Raw genomic sequence first — 18,575 nt, 5'->3', positions numbered from 1 at the left:
GTTGCCTTTGTTCAGTGGGGCCGGCTGAGGCCATTGCATTTCCAACCTTTGCAAGACAACAGGTGGCCACCAAGCTCGTCCTCTGGCACAGGGTAGGCACATCATGGTGCAAACAGGTGGCTTCGATCAAGTTGGCGCTCTCATATCAAGCGATCTACTCTCTCCGTTCCAAAATACTTGTCGAAGAAATGGATAAAAATAGATGTATCTACAACTAAAATACATCTAGATACATCCATTTGTCCGACAAGTATTTTCGAACGGAGGAGTACCAACTCACCTCCCTACCATTGCCGGTGGGAGTCATCATGGACAGCTTGAGCACTTTTGGTCGCTCCTTTGGGTAGGTTGTGACTAGATATTCTATGGCAGGTGCAAGAATAATTGGGAGCCATAAAGGTCGAAAACCCTCCATAGACTCGGCATCTTACACCCAGGGAATGTTCTAGAGCCCTTTGGTTGTTGTTCAAGTGGGTGATCCTCAACAAGCTAATAGGTGGGCATGGGCACGCCCTGTGAGATAGTTGTGGTTAGTACTTGGGACAGTGCAAGGATGCACTTCTGATATGCCCGATGGATCAGTGGGCAAGGACAATTAGAACATGTGTCTGAATAAACTAAATTCAAATTTAAACTATTTTATTCCATAAGTTTAAGTTTGAATGTACTCCTCAATTAAAGAAATACTCCCTCCCTTTCCCAAATATAAGTCTTTTTAGATATTTCAACAAGTGACTACGTACGGAGTAAAATGAGTGAATCTACACTTTAAAATATGTCTACATACATCCGTATCTTATAGTCCATTTGAAATGTCTAAAAAGACTTACATTTAGGAACAGAGGGAGTACAAGAGTGTTTAGATCACTACTATAGTGATCTAAATACTCTTATATTTCTTTATGAAGGGAGTAATATTTTTATTTGACTTATTGTTGCACTGAAATATTTATCTTTGAGTTCTTGATGCACCATGGTACTTATCTTTGATTATTTTCACTATTCGGAGTGTAAACAGAAAAAACGAAGGGGGTAAACATGTCCGCTGACACGTTCAAACGTGCCCACAGGCATTTGCGAGTGGAAGCTTGATGATCTGTGGTGGAGATGCCCTAACAACCTCTTAACTCATAGTCATAATGCGACAATTTGCATTAACAAATTCATGATGTCGTGGCCAGATTATGTCTTTAAGCAGGCACTTCTGTCTCTAAGAAACGACATGGGTAAACAAGTTAATCCACCCAATACAATGAACATATATAAACTACAAGAGCTTAGTCCCAAAACTTAGGCCACATGTAAAAACACAGCCCATAAGTTAGTTCTACAAAAATGGATACATTCTGCAAAATCTATATAAAGTCAGATCAATTCACATAAATTTTCGCGAGGTTAATTGCCGAGACGAGACTTCGATATCTTTTGTGTATATATTTGTGAGTGCAAAAAGCAGCAACACGAAGACTACTTGTGCACTCACAATTCCAAAATGACTAATGCTGTTGCCAATCTCCATCCAGCTCCCTGTGTTTTGGACCTGTGGTCGAAATGAACAAGAATATTCACCATATTATTTACTGCGGAAGTAGGAATTGCCATTTGAACAGAGATAATTATGTAGACAAAAACCTAGTCTCTGTTTGAAACACACACAAAATATTCAAAATTATGTGGGAACTGAACCATGCATTTTGTATTCCATGTGACTCCTGCATGGCAAATGTGCCCTGAACGTAGCTATCAGCATAGGAAAATCAACATGTATTGAGCTCAACAAGTTTGAACAAAGAACATCTAGGTTCAAAGAACATCTAGGTTCAGCGGCACTTCTGAAGAGAAGAATTTTGGACTCCGGTGCAGTTCAATTTAAAATTATCAAAGGGCATATAACCCTTGAGGCCATGAACTCTACAACTTCAGTCTAAAAGCAACGGTTACAAGACCATTACTTGTGCCAACAGAACGATAACTTACAAGCCTGCTTTATATACCACTATTCTAAGCGTGAGGGTAGAATAGCTTATTCTACACCCACTAGTAACGCTATAAACAAAATCTTGTAAAACGGTGTACAAAATGTAGTAATTTTGAAAATAATTTTTTTACTATCCAAGTTTGTGATATACTACATTTTAAAAAATTATTATATTTTGTAAAATGTGTTACTATATTTTGTATGTAGTGTTACTGTGGTGTAGAATAAGCTATTCTACACTCACGCTTAGTTTAGCATTACTAACATGACAAACCAAACATCATTCAAATGTAATATAAGACGTTTACCTGGCAGAGCTCTAACATGACAAACCAAACACCATTCAAATGTTAAGGGAATGAGAAATGACAAAAATTGTATATAAAATAACTATGGTCAATGAAAGAAAATAGCTAAAAGTGTTGAAAGAAAATTTCAGGTACATAAGGGCAGAACACACATACCAGAAAAAAGAAATGAATTGTCATCACATCTGAAAGCAGTATTACAAGAAAATAACAACCGATACGTGGAATCCGTACAATCTTGGTTATGGCACTAAATGTACATCTGCAGTAAGTCAGAAAATACTATATAAGCTTACTGACAAATAACATCCAGTTGAACTTGAATAAAAATGACTAAATTATCTAGGTGTCATATGGAAGGCCCAAAGCCCCGTCTTCTGCAGACTGAACATGTTCTGTTTTCTATTATATGCTAGACAGCAGACGCTAAATAGGCACTCCACAAAACGAAAGGTTCCATACAGAAGATGCCCCATATGTATGTTTTTCCTTTCAAATATGCTAGAGGCAGACTGAACATGTTGAACAGGAACCGAAATTATTCCCAAAACCACCCAAGTGTACTAAGTTGAACATTACACATTTAACCCGACTGCATATGTAAAATGAAGATGAAAACTCTATAGTCTATTATTTTGTCAGATACAAAAAGTAACTGGTGTTATCATTACCCATTAAGGACCAAGAGATATATACTCATTCTTCATGGTGTATCAATTATCTTGAAGCTCTACACTTAATTCTTCCAAAAATTGCCTCCCAGAGAAAAACAAGGGAAGGTAGATTAGGATACAGATTTTTGCTTCATCCTTGTATCACACAGCAAAACTTGTTTTGTAACAGGAACCTTTTTTTTTTCAAGAAAACGCAAAAGACCTTTGCGTTTCATTTCATTGAAAAGGCGGGAGTTTGGGTTAAATCCTCCTAGGAGGCAAACATACAATGCAAAAGCGCAAAATCAGTTTACATCCCAGGTTTGGGGGGTGAGGGCGCGAAGCCCCAGCGCTCCGGCTCTGGCCCAGAGGGCCGCTTCCTCCTTGATCTTGGTCATCAGCGCCTGAGGGGCTGGCTCTCTCAAAGACGCAATCATTTCGGTGTTTCCAGATCATCCATGGTATGAGCAGGGCCGCGAAGGTGAGGCCCTTGCGCTTGGGCTTGGGCGTGAGCTGCCTCGCGGAGAGCCACCAAGAATTGATCGATGGCTCGCTGTCAGACGGGTTGCAGGGTACCCTAAGCCAGCACAGTACCTCGTACCAAATCTGCCGTGAGAATGGGCAGGCGAGGAGGAGATGTTGGATGGTCTCCGGCGCCTGGTCACATATTGGGCAGCGCACAGGGTGCTGCAGGCCGCGGCGGGCGAGGCGGTCAGCGGTCCAGCATCAATCGAGGTGAGCAAGCCAATGGAAGAATCGGACGCGAGGCGGTGCCCAGCACTTCCAAGTAAGCTTCCAGGCGTCACAGGTGGTGGATCCATGGAATGTGGCTAGGTAGGCAGACTGGGCAGTGTATGTGCCCTTCGAGCTCCACTTCCAGATGAGGCGATCCGGCTCGGCAGAAAGCGTCGTGTGCTCGATGAGGTGCCATAGCTGTAAATATTCGCTGATCTCTTGTATGCCAATGGTGCCTTGGATGTCGTGCGCCCAGTTGTTGGCCTGAAGGCCGTCCGCCACCGTCCGCAGTGTTCGGCGACGCTTTGGAATGCAGGAGTATAGTCGTGGCGCGATCTCGCGAACCAAGCATCCCACCATCCAGCGGTCCTCCCAGAACAGGGCCTTCATGTCATTGCCGATTTGCATGGTTGTCGAGGCGAAGAAGACTCGCTCGTCTAAATCAAGACCGCTCCAAGCTCTGGTGCTGTCAGTGCGGCTTAGCCACAACCAATGTGTGCGTAGCGTGAGGCCGGTCCACTCGAGGTCGTGGACGCCTAGTCCTCCAAGCGAGATCAGTCGGGCGACGCGTCGCCAGTTAACATGGCAATTGCCACCATTGGCTTCCGTGCGTCCTGCCCAAGGAATCCCCTCTGGATTTTCTCAAGCGCCTTGATGATCCTCTTCGAAGGTGCTAGAACCAGCAGCTGATGGATAGGGATTGCGCTGAGCACGGCTTTGACGAACGCGAGGCGGCCGGCCTTGTTCATGAGCCGCGCCTTCCATGTAGGGAGCATGCCCGTGGTTTTGTCAACCATGGGCTGGAGTAGAGCAACGGAGGGGCGTCTGATCGTCAATGGGATGCCAAGGTAGGTGATCGGCAAGTCCACGATGGGGCAGCCAAGCAAACCAATGACGGGCGCCACATCGTCGTCATCGCAACGAATATGAGTGGTCGAACTCTTTAGGAAGTTCACCTGGAGGCCCGAGGCACGTCCAAAGAGCTGCAGGATCGCTTGCACCGCCAGGATGTCGCCTGGCGAGGGGTGGCAGAATAGGATCACATCGTCCGCATATAGCGATACGACAGGGATCGGTCGCCGGGGGTGGAGCTGCTGCAAGATGCCCAGCTCGGTGGCGTGGCGTAGGAGGCGGACAAGCGTGTCAACCGCTAGGACGAATAGCTGGGGCGAAAGGGGATCGCCCTGTAGGAACCCGCAGCGGTGCCAGATGGCCGGGCCGGGCTTGCCATTCAGGAGCACCTTGCTGATGGCCGAGGAAAGAAGAATGCCCAGCCAGTCCAGGAAATGGTCGCCAAATCCGTAGTGGTGCAGGACCTCGAAGAGGAACGGCTAGCTGATCGAGTCGAAGGCTCGTGCCAAGTCAGCTTTATCAGTACGCGAGGGGCCCCAAGCTGATGGAGTAGGCGCGCGGACTGCCGCGCACCAGGACGAAGTTGTCGTGCAAGCTGCGCCCAGGGATGAACGCGTTCTGGTTCGCGCTAACGAGTGAGTTGAGCTTAGGCACGAGTCGCAGCGAGAGAACCTTCGCGAAGATCTTGGCGAGGAGGTGAATGAGGCTTACGTGTCTGTAATCGCTGAGGCTGCGAGCGTCCGCGCGCTTAGATAGCAGCATGAGGAGTGCCTGGTTTAAGCAACTAAAACCCCGGCCTCGAAGCGCGAATAGCTGCTGGAATACGTCAACAAGGTCTTGTTTGACGGTTGGCCAACATGCACGCAAGAATTCTGCAGTGAAGTCGACCTGGCGTCTTGTGCGCGGGCATCCGCTTGACGGCCTGCCAGATTTCCTCGGCGTCAAAGGGTGCCTCGAGGTCATCCAGGTTTGCAGGCGTGATGAGGGCGAAGAGCTCCAGAGTGCACTCCCGGGGCACGACGGTGCCAAGCAGGGCATCAAAGTGCGCGTATGCCGCCGCGGCCATGTCGCTCGGGTCCGTGATCACCTCATCCTCGACCACAAGGTTGTGCACCATTTTCTTTTGCCGCCGATAGGTGCACTGCTGGTGGTAGAACGAGATGCTGGCGTCGCCGTCCTTTAGGGTCGCGAGGCGGGTGCGCTGGCGGGCAATGGTGCGCTCCAAAGAAGCAAGGCCCAGATAGGAGGCCTTGATCTGATGACGCAGCCAGTCCTCATGCGGGGACAAGGCCCTGCTCTCCTGCGCTATGTCGAGCCGAAGGAGAAGCTCCCGAGAGATTGCCAGCTTGAGGCGCACGTTGCCGACGGTCCGCGAGCTCCAGCTCGTGAGCTTGCGCGCGGTGGCGTGCATGCGCATCATGAAGCGCCGGAAGGGGTCAGTCTCGTGGACCGAGTTCCAAGCTTCCGCAACGACGTCGTGGAAGCCGTCAAGGCGGATCCAAAAATCGTCGAAGTGGAAACGTCGATGCGTCGGTGCCACCGGAGAGCAATCCAGGTAGAGAGGGTTGTGGTTGGAGACGACGGAGGCGGGGCAGCGAAGGTGACACGCGCCATGCAGCTCCTCCCAGTCCATGGTGCAGAGTACACGGTCGAGGTGGACGAGGGTCGGGGGCGATTGCTTGTTCGACCAAGTGTAGCGTCTCCTGTCAAGGTAAACCTCCTTAAGTGCTAGGTCGTTGAGCACGCGTCTGAAGCGACCCATCATGCGGCGGTTGACGTTCGCATTGTTCTTGTCCTCGTCATGGTATATAAGGTTGAAGTCCCCACAAAGCATCCATGGCCCAGGGCATTCATCACGGATGTCGCGTAGCTCCTGTAGGAAGGCAATCTTGGTGTCGTCATGCTGGGGTCCGTAGACCACGGTGAGCCACCACGGCGTGCCGGCACCGGACAGGGTAGAGACCTTAGCAGACAAGGCGTTGGTGGTGAAAAGAGGATCGGTGATGGTCACCTCTCTACTCTTCCAGGCCAGTGGAATGCCGCCACGGGTCCCTAGCGCGGGCAGGTACACGTAGTCGTCAAAATCCGAACCAAGAGTCTCAAGGACGACCGACGAGCAGATTAACTCCATCTTTGTTTCCTGGAAGCAGACGACCGGATGGCGTTGCGGCGAGCACACGCGTTGAGGCCGCGCACATTCCAAACTAGGATCTTAGGGGCGTAATCCATGGAACAGGGGTCAATGAGCGGGCGCGGTGGCGCAGCTAGGCCTCTATCGGGCTGCCCGCGATCACCATGGTGATCGGCACGATGGCAAGATCGGTGTGGAGCTCACGATCGACCAGCGCAGCGATGGCCAAGAGGACAGACATGGGGAGAGGCGTCACGAAGAGCCCATCATAAGTTTGCATCTCCGCAGCCATGATCTTCTGGTTGAGTCCGATGATCCCAAGAGTGCGTAGGATGTGGATTTGAGCACGCCGCCGTGGGCGGAGCTGCAGTCTTGCATGTCGTGGACGAGGCGGATCGTCCGCGCAGAGGGGTGAAGTTGGGCGGGCATCGCCATTGCCGCCTCCCCGGGGTCGGTAGGGCGGAGTCGATCTACTTGGTAGCTCCTGCGAGGAAGTCGCTAGTGTCCAGGTAGTCGTCGCTACTGCAGCAGCTCGCGGACGGGAGTGGCACATCGTGACCGCGGGGAGGCGAAGCGCGTGGGGGGTCCCTGTCTTGAGGGGCCAGCAGCCTGGGCCGAGTGGGCCACGGGGTTGTTCATGGGTGCGGCATGTGCTACGTGAGGGGCCGCCAAAGAGGGGCTCTGCGCATTTCTCTCAGAGGGATCCAGAAGCACTCCGTCTTGGTCACGCGGCGGGGTTGGCACCAAAGTTTGAACTTGCAACGTGTCGTCCCGCGTCGAGGGGATTGGGTCCGTGGACTGGTCAGCCTGGGGCATCACCACAGCAGGCACTGACAAAGGCGAAGCGCCTCTTTGCCCCGACAAAGGATCAGCCTCGGGCCCGGGGTTGGGTGAATCGGAGACCTCGCTGTCCAGCGACAGGTGGCCCATGGGGCTGCCAGGATTGGCCGGGTGCACTGCGGCAACTGGATAGCCCTGGTCATGTGCGCAGGATCACAGGGGGAGGTTCTCCGCCAAGGGGGGCGGGACATCTGGCACCGTGCCTCCCCAGGACGCGTGGGTGGGCCAGCGAGCAGGGGTGCAGCCTTGGCACGGCCGGCAGCCTCCGCGGCGCACTTTTTCTTTCCACCTCTCCTTCCCCTTCTGGAAAGGCGACGAGAACGCCGTGGTCCACCAACCATGGGCCAGGGTTCCATCGTGCATCCATGAGCACCTTCGCGCGATGGTGCCGCCTCGACCGTACGACGGCGGGATACGGGCCAACCAGCGACGACGGCTATCCCATCAGCACGGGCACGGTGGTCGATGGCTCTCTAGCCAGTCGAGTCCATAGCCATGTCGTCCGCGCGGCCATCGCCAGCGTCGGATGTGCGTCGTCGCTTGCGGCTACGGCAGCGGACGTGGTTGCGCCCAGCCTCGTCCTGGCGTGCCTCGTCGCCGGCGTCACCACCAGGCGCGCCATCACTCGGGCTTCCCTCGTTGCCGGCAGCGGCCGAAGCAGCGTGGTCAATGGCGGCGCCAAGGACCTTGATGGACACGGGGTAGATGAGTGTGCGGACGGTCAGCTGCAGGGTGCGGTTGCGGGTGGGGACAGTTTCCATGATTTCCGGGATGGCTTCACGGCAGATGCTGGCCGAGTCGTGCGTGCGCGCCCTCGGCCAAAAAAAGGCGAGGTCGGCACGCGACCGCGTGCTCAGGTGCAACCGCTCGATCCAATAACTGGTGCCGAGCAGGTGCTCAGCGGTGGAGAGATGCCAAGCATGCACCGGGATCCCATGCAGCTCCAGCTGGACGGTGTGCTCGAAGGAGCTCACGCCGGCGTGGGCCAGCTTGTTCCATGGGCGGAGCGACAAGGTGAAGCCGGGTCCATTGATGAAATGGTCGCCCGCAAGACGATGCATCGTCTCGTTGGTGGAGAAGATGATGAGAAAATCCTCCGGGTGGTGCACGTGGACGGAGAAGTCACCGGGCTGGAGGTTGAGGGAGGAGTGCAGCATGGCTTCGACCTCACCAGGCGTGACCGCCGGCCTGGCTCCCGTGATGGAGACCAACATCCCACGACGCAGAACAAGCTCGGCCTCCTTCATCTCGACGGAGCGTGGCATGACCACACGCACCGGGAGGGAGGCTGGGCCGGCACGGCGGAGTCGCGCGCCGCAGCGGGTGGGGGCAGGGCCAGGAGGCGTTGCGGCTCCCGCGGCACGACGGCCGGGGATGGCAGCGCGAGGGGGCGCACGAAGCACGCCGCGGCAGTACTTGTGGCAGTCTCGGGAGCCAAGGTCAGGGTAGAGGCAGCATTGGCAGCGGATGTCGTTCGGGCAGTCCCTCACAGGGTCACCGGGGTCGAGGCAGCGGAAACAAAGGCCGGCGCTCTCCTCCGGCGACGGGCGCTGCGGGGGCAAGGCGCGGGTGGCCGTCTCAGGACGCGCGCGGCGGCGGCGGTTTCTGCGACGTGGGAGCATACACAACTACAAAGTTACTAGGCTAAAACTTTGCACATCAACATTAACTTAAGGTTAAAGTCACCGGTGAAAATAATTGGACCGGAGTAGCACTAGCCAGAGATTTCAGATCAACCAACAAAAGCAACCTTGTTTGCGATAGATTGAGGGCCATAGATGTTTACAATTGCCGCTGTTTACCAGAACTTCTTTGCAAACAGTTGATGGATACAAAATGAGCAGAGCAAAGACTCGCACAAACCGAAAGAATATCATCCTTCCAAGCAGTGATCACTCCTCCACTAGCACCAACAGATGGGGTGAAAGCGAAGTGATCAAAACCAAGACCACAAAATCATTGATAATTGGGGCATCAAGCATATTCATCTTGGACTTCTGCAAACTGACAACTGACACATTCTTCTGTTGCACAACACCTGTAATAGCAGCTATAGCAGCTCTACGAGTGGGTGAATTAAGCCCACCGGACATTCCAAACCAATAATTTGCACTGAATCATGGAAACTAAGCTGGCAAAGACTAGGAGGCTGTAAGATGCAGATACATAGCACCACGACAGTCGCTCGAGCAGTCTTTTGCTAAGAAGCACCGATACGGCCAGAACTGCCGATTTGCCGTCCTGATACGGGGGGACACGGGGATACGGCTGGATACGCGTATCCCGCAGTATCCCAACTTTTTCGAATTAAAAAAAAAATCGGGATACGGCCTTAGATACAGCGTGGACACGGTGGGACTCGGCAACCAGCCTCTAGTGACCATGCTGTTGCCCAGTTCTCCTCCTGATAGCAACCATGGTCGAGAAGGTAACCTCGAGGGCTGCTAGCAAGGAAGGAGATCTTGGTAGAGGAAGATGGCAAGGCGGCCGCTAACAAGGAAGAAGCTCCGGCACGAAGAAAGATGGGGAGTGTTGTGGCCAGCGAGGAAGAAGGTTTGGGCAGGGAGAAGATGGGTGATGGAAGCTGCCGATTTGGCAGCGTTGTGGTTTCTTCACTGGCGGCTGGAGAAAAGGATTACGAGAATGGGTAGTTGGGGATGGCTGGAACGCTACTAGTCTAGGATTTTCTGGAATTGGGCCTTGCATGGGCTCTAAGTGGACGGGGACTTCCATGGGCTTATAAGTGGACGGAGAGCTACATGGGCTCTGGGTGGACTGCTCTCAATCTTTGATGAATAGAACAACAACAACAACAAAGCCTTTAGTCCCAAACAAGTTGGGGTAGGCTAGAGGTGAAACCCATACGATCTCGCGGCCAACTCTCATGGCTCTGGCACATGGATAGCAAGCTTCCACGCACCCCTGTCCATAGCTAGTTCTTTGGTGATACTCCAATCCTTCAGGTCTCTCTTAACGGACTCCTCCCATGTCAAATTCGGTCTACCCCGCCCACTCTTGACATCCTCCGCACGCTTTAGCCGTCCGCTATGCACTGGAGCTTCTGGAGGTCTGCGTTGAATATGCCCAAACCATCTTAGACGATGTTGGACAAGCTTCTATTCAATTGGTGCTACCCCAACTCTATCTCGTATATCATCATTCCAGACTCGATCCTTCCTCATGTGGCCACACATCCATCTCAACATACACATCTCTGCCACACCTAACTGTTGAACATGTCGCCTTTTAGTCGGCCAACACTCAGCGCCATACAGCATTGCATGTCGAACTGTCGTCCTGTAGAACTTGCCTTTTAGCTTTTGTGGCACTCTCTTGTCACAGAGAAGGCCAGAAGCTTGGCGCCACTTCATCCATCCGGCTTTGATTCGATGGTTCACATCTTCATCAATACCCCCATCCTCCTGAAGCATTGACCCCAAATATCGAAAGGTGTCCTTCTGAGGTACCATCTGCCCATCAAGGCTAACCTCCTCCTCCTCCTCACACCTAGTAGTACTTGTGTGCACATCATGTACTCGGTTTTAGTTCTACTAAGCCTAAACCCTTTCGATTCCAAGGTTTGTCTCCATAACTCTAACTTCCTATTTACCCTCGTCCGACTATCGTCAACTAGCACCACATCATCCGCAAAGAGCATACACCATGGGATATCTCCTTGTATATCCCTTGTGACCTCATCCATCACCAAGGCAAAAAGATAAGGGCTCAAAGCTAACCCTTGGTGCAGTCCTAGCTTAATCGGGAAGTCATCAGTCTCGACATCACTTGTTCGAACACTTGTCACAACATTATCGTACATGTCCTTGATGAGGGTAATGTACTTTACGGGGACTTTGTGTTTCTCCAAGGCCCACCACATGACATTCCACAGTATCTTATCATAGGCCTTCTCCAAGTCAATGAACACCATATGCAAGTCCTTTTGCTCCCTGTATCTCTCCATAAGTTGTCGTACCAAGAAAATGGCTTCCATGCTCGACCTCCCAGGCATGAAACCAAACTGATTTTTGGTCACGCTTGTCATTCTTCTTAAGCGGTGCTCAATGACTCTCTCCCATAGCTTCATTGTATGGCTCATCAGCTTAATTCCACGGTAATTAGTATAACTCTGAACATCCCCCTTGCTCTTGAAGATTGGTACTAATATAGTCCGTCTCCATTCTTCTGGCATCTTGTTTGCCCGAAAAATGAGGTTGAAAAGCTTGGTTAGCCATACTATCGCTATGTCCCAGAGGCCTTTCCACACCTCAATGGGGATACAATCAGGGCCCATCGCCTTGCCTCCTTCCATCCTTTTTAGCGCCTCCTTGACCTCAGACTCCTGGATTCACCGCACAAAGCGCATGCTGGTCTCATCAAAGGAGTCGTCCAGTTCAATGGTAGAACTCTCATTCTCCCCATTGAACAGCTGGTCGAAGTACTCCTGCCATCTATGCTTAATCTCCTCGTCCTTCACCAAGAGTTGGTTTGCTCCGTCCTTGATGCATTCGACTTGGCCAATATCCTTTGTCTTCCTCTCTCGAATCTTGGCCATCTTATAGATGTCCCTTTCGCCTTCCTTCGTACCTAACCGTTGGTAGAGGTCCTCATATGCTCGGCCCCTTGCTTCACTGACAGCTCGCCTTGCAGCCTTCTTCGCCATCTTGTACTTCTCTATGTTGTCTGCACTCCTATCCAGGTATAGGCGTCTGAAGCAATCTTTCTTCTCTTTAATCGCCTTCTGGACATCATCATTCCACCACCAGGTATCCTTATCTTCGCTTCTCCTTCCCTTGGACACTCCAAACTCCTCTGAGGCCACCTTACGAATGCAAGTTGCCATCTTCATCCACACATTGTCCGCATCCCCTCCTTCCTCCCAAGGGCCCTCCTTAATGACCCTCTCCTTGAACGCCTGAGCTACCTCCCCCTTGAGCTTCCACCACTTCGTTCTAGCGACTTTGGCACGCTTATCCCGCTGGACACGAATCTGAAAGCAGAAGTCAACAACCACCAGCTTATGCTGGGGTACAACACTCTCCAGGTATCACCTTACAGTCTAGGCACGCGCCTATCTTCTCTTCTCGAGAGGATGAAATCGATCTGGCAAGTGTTGGCCACTACTAAAAATCACCAGATGTGATTCTCTCTTTCTAAAGAGGGTGTTAGCTACAATCATGCCGTAGGCTAGAGCAAAGCTTAAGACATCTTCTCCTTGATTCCTGATGCCATAGCCAAAGCCCCCATGTGCCCCTTCAAAACCTGTGTTAGATGTACCCACGTGGCCATTGAGGTCTCCTCCTATGAAGAGCTTCTCACCAATCGGTACACTCCTAACCATGTCTTCCAGGCCTTCCCAGAACTCCCTTGGTGTTCTCATTGTGGCCCACTTACGGGGCATACGCGCTGATAACATTGAGAACTAAGTCCCCAACTACCAGCTTGACCAGGATAATCCGGCCCCCACGTCTCTTGATGTCTACCACTCCATACTTGAGGCTCTTGTTGATCAAGATGCCTACGCCATTTCTGTTAGCAGCCGTCCCCGTGTACCACAGCTTAAAGCCGGTATCCTCCACCTCCTTCGCCTTCTGTCCCCACCATTTGGTTTCTTGGACGCAAAGGATGTCAACACCTCTCCTCACCGCTGCATCAACTAGTTCCCGAAGCTTCCCTGTTAGAGACCCTACGTTCCAGCTACCTAAGCGAATCCTCCTAGGCTCGGCTAGCTTCCTTACCCTTCGCACTCATCGAGTCAAATGCAAAGACCCTTGCTCATTTTCCACTACATCCGGGCACCGATGTAACGCGCCACTAAGGATGCGACGACCCGATCCTCGCTCACTTGCCACCGTATCCGGATCAAGATACGGCGCGCCAGCAGGGGGGTGACGGCCCGGCCCTTGCCCATTTGCCACCACACCCGGGTTCCGATGTGGCGCGTCGCTGAGAGGGTTACGCCCCAACGAAAATCTTTTGGGTTTCATCTCCATAAGAGTGGCTGAGTTTTTACGCTGGCTCGCCAAGCCTATCACAACCCTCCTCCTTTACTCGGGCTTGGGACCAGCTATGTTGAGATAACATAGCCGGAGTTCTTTGATGAATAGAAAGGAGACAATATATATCCAGTACTAAAAAATTCTCATTAAATCTTTATTCATATTTATTTTTCTAAATACTTTCTTATCTATTTTTCTAAATACTTATATACCCCGCCGTATCCCTGAATGGCTGTTTTTGGAAAATGATGTATCCCGTATCCTCGTATGCATATCCCCGTGTTTCCGTCCCCGTATCCGTGCTTCTTAGGTCTTCTGCATCCTACGGCCACCAACCGCGTGCAGCAGCGCCGTGGGCGCATCAATCTCCACCAGAGCCAGCCCATCCTTGAAGTTCTGCCAATACTACTGCTAACAGAGCAGCAAGGTCCTGCTCCTTCTCCTCAAATGGCAGCCCCAGCTTCTTGCAGATCAGCTTCTGCGCCTGCGAGATGGCATCGCCGCCGCACCTAGACTTGGCCAGACGGTGACACATGAGCGCGCTGTCTCCTGGGTGCGCCCATTGGCTTGAACGGTGTGATTGCGAGGATGCCCGGGATCACAGGCTCGGGGATGTAAGCGATGAACCGGTCGAGGGCGGCGAAGGGGGGACGCCGTCACCGTTGGCGAGGGTGGCGGTGGGGCACGAGATATCTCACTAGCAGCAGTCTGCTGAATCGCATCTTGGGAGGCCAGCGAAACCTGCATGGGCGCAAGAGGATTAAGAGAAGAGCCCAATGACGGCCGATCGACACATGTCGTAAGGAGCGGGCGGCTCGGTTGCACTCTCAATGTTTTCCTGGCCCAAAGGCCCTTGGAAGTAGCCCAACTACCGGCTCGGCAGAAGGCTGGGGGCAGGTCATGCAACTCCAGGCGGAGAAGCTGCAAGCCCGCTTCCATCTAGTCAATGACAAGGGCAGCATGCACCGGAGCGGACCCAAGGATGGGCCCGACAGAGCAGGTGGTCTAGTCCCTCGCCTTGACCGTCTCGCAGTAGGCGTTGAAGAGGGAGGAGCCGGGGCTCGCATTTCCATCGCCCAAACATCAGCATCATAACGGCAATGCTCCAGCCGCGGTGCAGCCGAGAAGAGAAAGCGCTCATGGGAGGGAGCAGGGCAGAGCTCACGGATGCTGAGGGTTGCACCAGAGTGCACGCGAGCTTAGGAGCGACAGCAGTGGCCAGCGGCCCGCCCGAGCAACCAGACGTGGTACAGCTGTCAGACAACGTGGGAGGCTGTGAGCATGCGCCCAACTGCACCGTTAGCCCGCCGTTGCCATCGCCCGACAGCCCACCATGGACGGGAGGTAACAGAGAGGGGAGTGTGTCCTTCGTAATTTTTTTAGGAGGGACAATTTTACATATTTCTGCCAAATCCTTCTATTATTAAGTACGGCTGGTACCATTTCGATGTGTTTCGTCTACCAAAAAGGGATCTATAACTTCGATTCAAGCAGTTTATGTACCTGCAGACGATTTGACCGACCCTGCCCCTGCCACAACATTTGCACATTTGGATGCTACTACCGTACTTTCCAGAGGATTAGCTTCCAAGGGTATTTATCCAGCAGTAGATCCTTTAGATTCAACCTCGACTATGTTCGCTAGGTCATCCACTGGAAGAGACGGAACAGGCGCCTGCAAACCGAGCACTTGTGGAGGGAGAGGCGCAGGTGCCGGCAACAAACTGGACAGCAGCCCAGCATGGTGAGCACCCGGCTTGCGGCACCGATTCGAGGAAGAGCTCCTGCCAAGACGGAAGAAGACCGAACGGGCAGGCTCGGGAGATGGGGGGCATCGATAAGCCCTCGAGCACAAGGGTAGCAACAGATGGAGGTGTCCCAATAACCGTCACCAGCAGCATCACCAGACGCCGCTGGAATGCCCTCAGGACACGGGAAGTAGGCGAGGGAGTCGAGATGGATCAGCACTGGGTACCGCAGGGCCACAGGGTGTGGGATGTCCAACAAATCCCATGGGTTGTCATTGACGTTCTCGTTGAAGCCGTCCGGCAGTGCGAGCAACTGGAGGGATTGTTGCTCGGCAGCGATTTACCGACCCTAAACATCACCCTCTTCAGCAGCAAGTTGGGGTCGGCCACCCAAGCGTAGACAATGAAGTACGAGAGATCTTCACGCTAGCAACTGGAGGGGTTGTTGCTCGGAAGCGATTTACCGATCCTAAACATCACCTTCAGCAGCAAGTTGGGTCGGCCATCCAAGCGTAGACAATGAAGTACGAGAGATTTCACGCTCCAGCGAGGACACAGCGATGGTGTGGAAGTGGCACATCGCCTGTTGCACCGTCTCCACCAAGAAGGCCTCATTGAGCAGGCCCTCGATGAAAAGCCGGACGCGGTACCTAAGCAGGATCATCTCCGCGAAGAGGTTGGTCGCATAATCCTATAAGCAGATTGTGCCACATCCATCCATAAACAATCTCGCATATCTTGGTTTGCTGCTCCTTCACTACAGACGTTAGGAAGTTGCTGCTCCCAATGCCCAACCTGAAGCTGTCTCGAGCACCTTCTGCTGCTAACATTGTAGGCTGGTGGTCTAACGCATTGCTGCTCTCTCGGCTAGAAAACAGCGTCGGTGGGGATCCCTAACCATCCTTGCGAGGTGGATGGTCTGGAAGGAAAGGAGCTGCAGGATCATCAATAACAAAGCTATCGCTGCTCATCTTGTTGCTAAGATCTCTGAACTGAATGTATGGTGTGGCACCGGGGTGCCAGGGTACAGTGTGACATCCTGAACATCTCTATTAATCTCTGTTGTACAGGCTAGCATCTCAGGTTTTTCTTTTCTTTTGTGCTTCGCTTTTCGTGTCCTGTAACTTTATTTATTCCTCTTAATATAACTGAAAGCAGCGCTGCTGCATTTCGTCAAAAAACTCACATATGATCAAAAAGGCAGAGAAAACTTACATGACAAGCATATATGGAATGAACAATTTGAAAATAAGAAGTGCCGTCATAAGAAATGGCTGCCACGAAAAAAAAAGGAGATCAGTAACTGGAATTAAAAAGACGACCTTAAAAAGAAAAACAGTACATCACAAGCACTTACACTAAATATTGTGATGAATCTGTACACAGATGAGATCTCAAAGCTTGCAATACTTGCAAAATTACCAGTTCCAAAGAAAGCAACATTGAATAAGATCATCTGCAAGGCAAAATGCATTTGTAAAAGATACACAAGCACTAGTAGCAGAGACCTTGGAACTTTGGAGCTAGTAAGGTAGGAAAGGTGGATGTGAATGTTGAGTGGCCTGAAAATACTGCATCAATCAAGAAATGCCTTCACACAGCCAACGGGTGTCAGGCTTGTGGAGGCAAGTATGTGAAAACTTACAAGCACCAGAACATATATAAGGCAAACAAGGAACCTCAAGGGACTTAACAATCCCTTTAACTCACTTGATATCGCTCATCAGAACCCTAAAATTTTAAGCCTATGATACTATCAATTCCCTTGTCCTACTGCAATACCATCGAGTCTTTCTTCCTACCTATTGGCATGTCTACTGATTTCACAGGCTCCATTGGCTATCCCTACTAAAGGATTCAGCTTTGACCGTAGTTAATACATCTTCATATTGGCGGATGGCCCGTGTTCATAAGATAAAAAAAAAAATTCAAGCAACCGGCAGGAGTGCCGCCTTTTCATTAAGAGAGGAGAGAACAAAGTATGTTTATAAGCTATTATCACTCAGAAACCTTGTATAATGCTGAACATCTTCCTCAGTGCTGTTATGCACCTCAGCTATGGATTGAGATCATATTACTCAGAAAGCATACTGCAGTCCAGAACACAAAATGGAAAAAGATCATAGACTTACAAATAACAGAGGGATTCGTAAATCAGATAGTTGTAAGCATCTTTCGTCATAGCCATAAACTGATCCATCCGCAAGGCTACTGTGGCATGAAGAATTGCTTCCTTCAGAGCAAAACAAGTTGGCAGATTCAAGAAATATCCATCCCATGAGTACCAGCGCAAAAGCACTATAGAAAACCGCTTCATAGCTGCAGAGGTCAAATTTTCAAACAATGTATCATATACATGTTATCCCATGGATACATCAACAAAATCTTTGATCTATGAATACTTCAGCATAAGTTAACTGCATACCCAATAGAAAGCAGCAGAAACGGAGGAGCAAAACCCAAGAAGATAGATGTAAGACGGGATAGAACACTACAAGGTGAAAAGAGCGGTAGTGCCATCGCAAAACCTGCCAAAACATGATATGTTAAAAAACAAACACCCAAAAGTCTTAGAAGTTCAACAAGAGCAAACCAGGATAACAATAATCAAAAGATAGCCCATATGGTTTCCACAACAAAATGTTGCATGTTTAATGCAGTTTAGCAAACTCGATTTCAGATAGAAGAAGCTTTGTTGATCCGTGTGGTAATGTAAAACTAAAGTTAGTTTCTTTACCCGGGATCAGCTATTTCTCAGTGTCGATAATTTGTATTTCCTTCTTTTAGATGTACAGTATCTGTCAACATATTCCAGTGCAGTCCTGTGATATTTTCCCGTAAAACTGAACACTGACATAGGAGCAACTCCAATGCGCCGACCCATTTCGTCCGCGCGTGCCCGTTTGGGTCGCCGCGGACAGAAAAGTCGGCCCAACGCGCCAACCAAACGGACGCGCGCCCGCTTTTCGTCCGCCTGGCAACCCATTCCTGGCCCAAATTTGGGCCTCATTTGCGTCGGCGCGGACACGAAGCGGATGCGTGCTACGCGCGCCTGCTCCCCGGCTTCTCCCCCCGGCCCGCCAGTCGGTGGCACATTCGCCATCTCTTCCACCCCCATCGACAGCAAGCCCTCGCCCGCCCCACCCCGTCGCCGCCGCCGCCCAGTTCCGGTGCCCCTGCCAGCAGTCCGCGCCCACACACCTCCCCCGCACACCGCCACCTCCCACACACCATCACCACCGCCTCGACGTCGGGCCACCGCAGCTTCCCACCCCCACCCCGACGTCGCCTCGAGCAAGAAGTCGCCCCCCGCGCCCCCGGCCAGCTCCTT

General features: G+C 51.5%; 1 protein-coding gene across 3 annotated transcripts in view; it reads right to left on the bottom strand.

Moving 5' to 3' along the window:
- Positions 1-1,185: 1,185 nt before the first annotated feature.
- Positions 1,186-18,575, bottom strand: part of LOC123137103 (GPI ethanolamine phosphate transferase 1) — a 30,948-nt gene continuing 13,558 nt past the window's right edge. For 2 of the 3 annotated variants that reach the window (XM_044556685.1, XM_044556687.1), the window contains exons 13-18: positions 17,670-17,772; positions 17,377-17,563; positions 16,602-16,700; positions 16,460-16,518; positions 2,443-2,548; positions 1,186-1,540 (exon numbers count right to left, since the gene is read on the bottom strand). In XM_044556685.1, coding sequence (XP_044412620.1) covers positions 1,376-1,540; positions 2,443-2,548; positions 16,460-16,518; positions 16,602-16,700; positions 17,377-17,563; positions 17,670-17,772 — 719 coding nt within the window. In that variant the 3' untranslated portion in view covers positions 1,186-1,375. The remainder of the gene's footprint in view (positions 1,541-2,442; positions 2,549-16,459; positions 16,519-16,601; positions 16,701-17,376; positions 17,564-17,669; positions 17,773-18,575) is intronic. The other variant, XR_006467745.1, reaches the window with a different exon arrangement.

The sequence above is a fragment of the Triticum aestivum genome, chromosome 6B (genome assembly GCF_018294505.1).
Source record: "Triticum aestivum cultivar Chinese Spring chromosome 6B, IWGSC CS RefSeq v2.1, whole genome shotgun sequence".
Classification (NCBI taxonomy): domain Eukaryota; kingdom Viridiplantae; phylum Streptophyta; class Magnoliopsida; order Poales; family Poaceae; genus Triticum; species Triticum aestivum.
The sequence above is the reverse complement of the archived record's forward strand: the minus strand, read 5'-3'. Positions and strand labels throughout refer to the sequence as shown.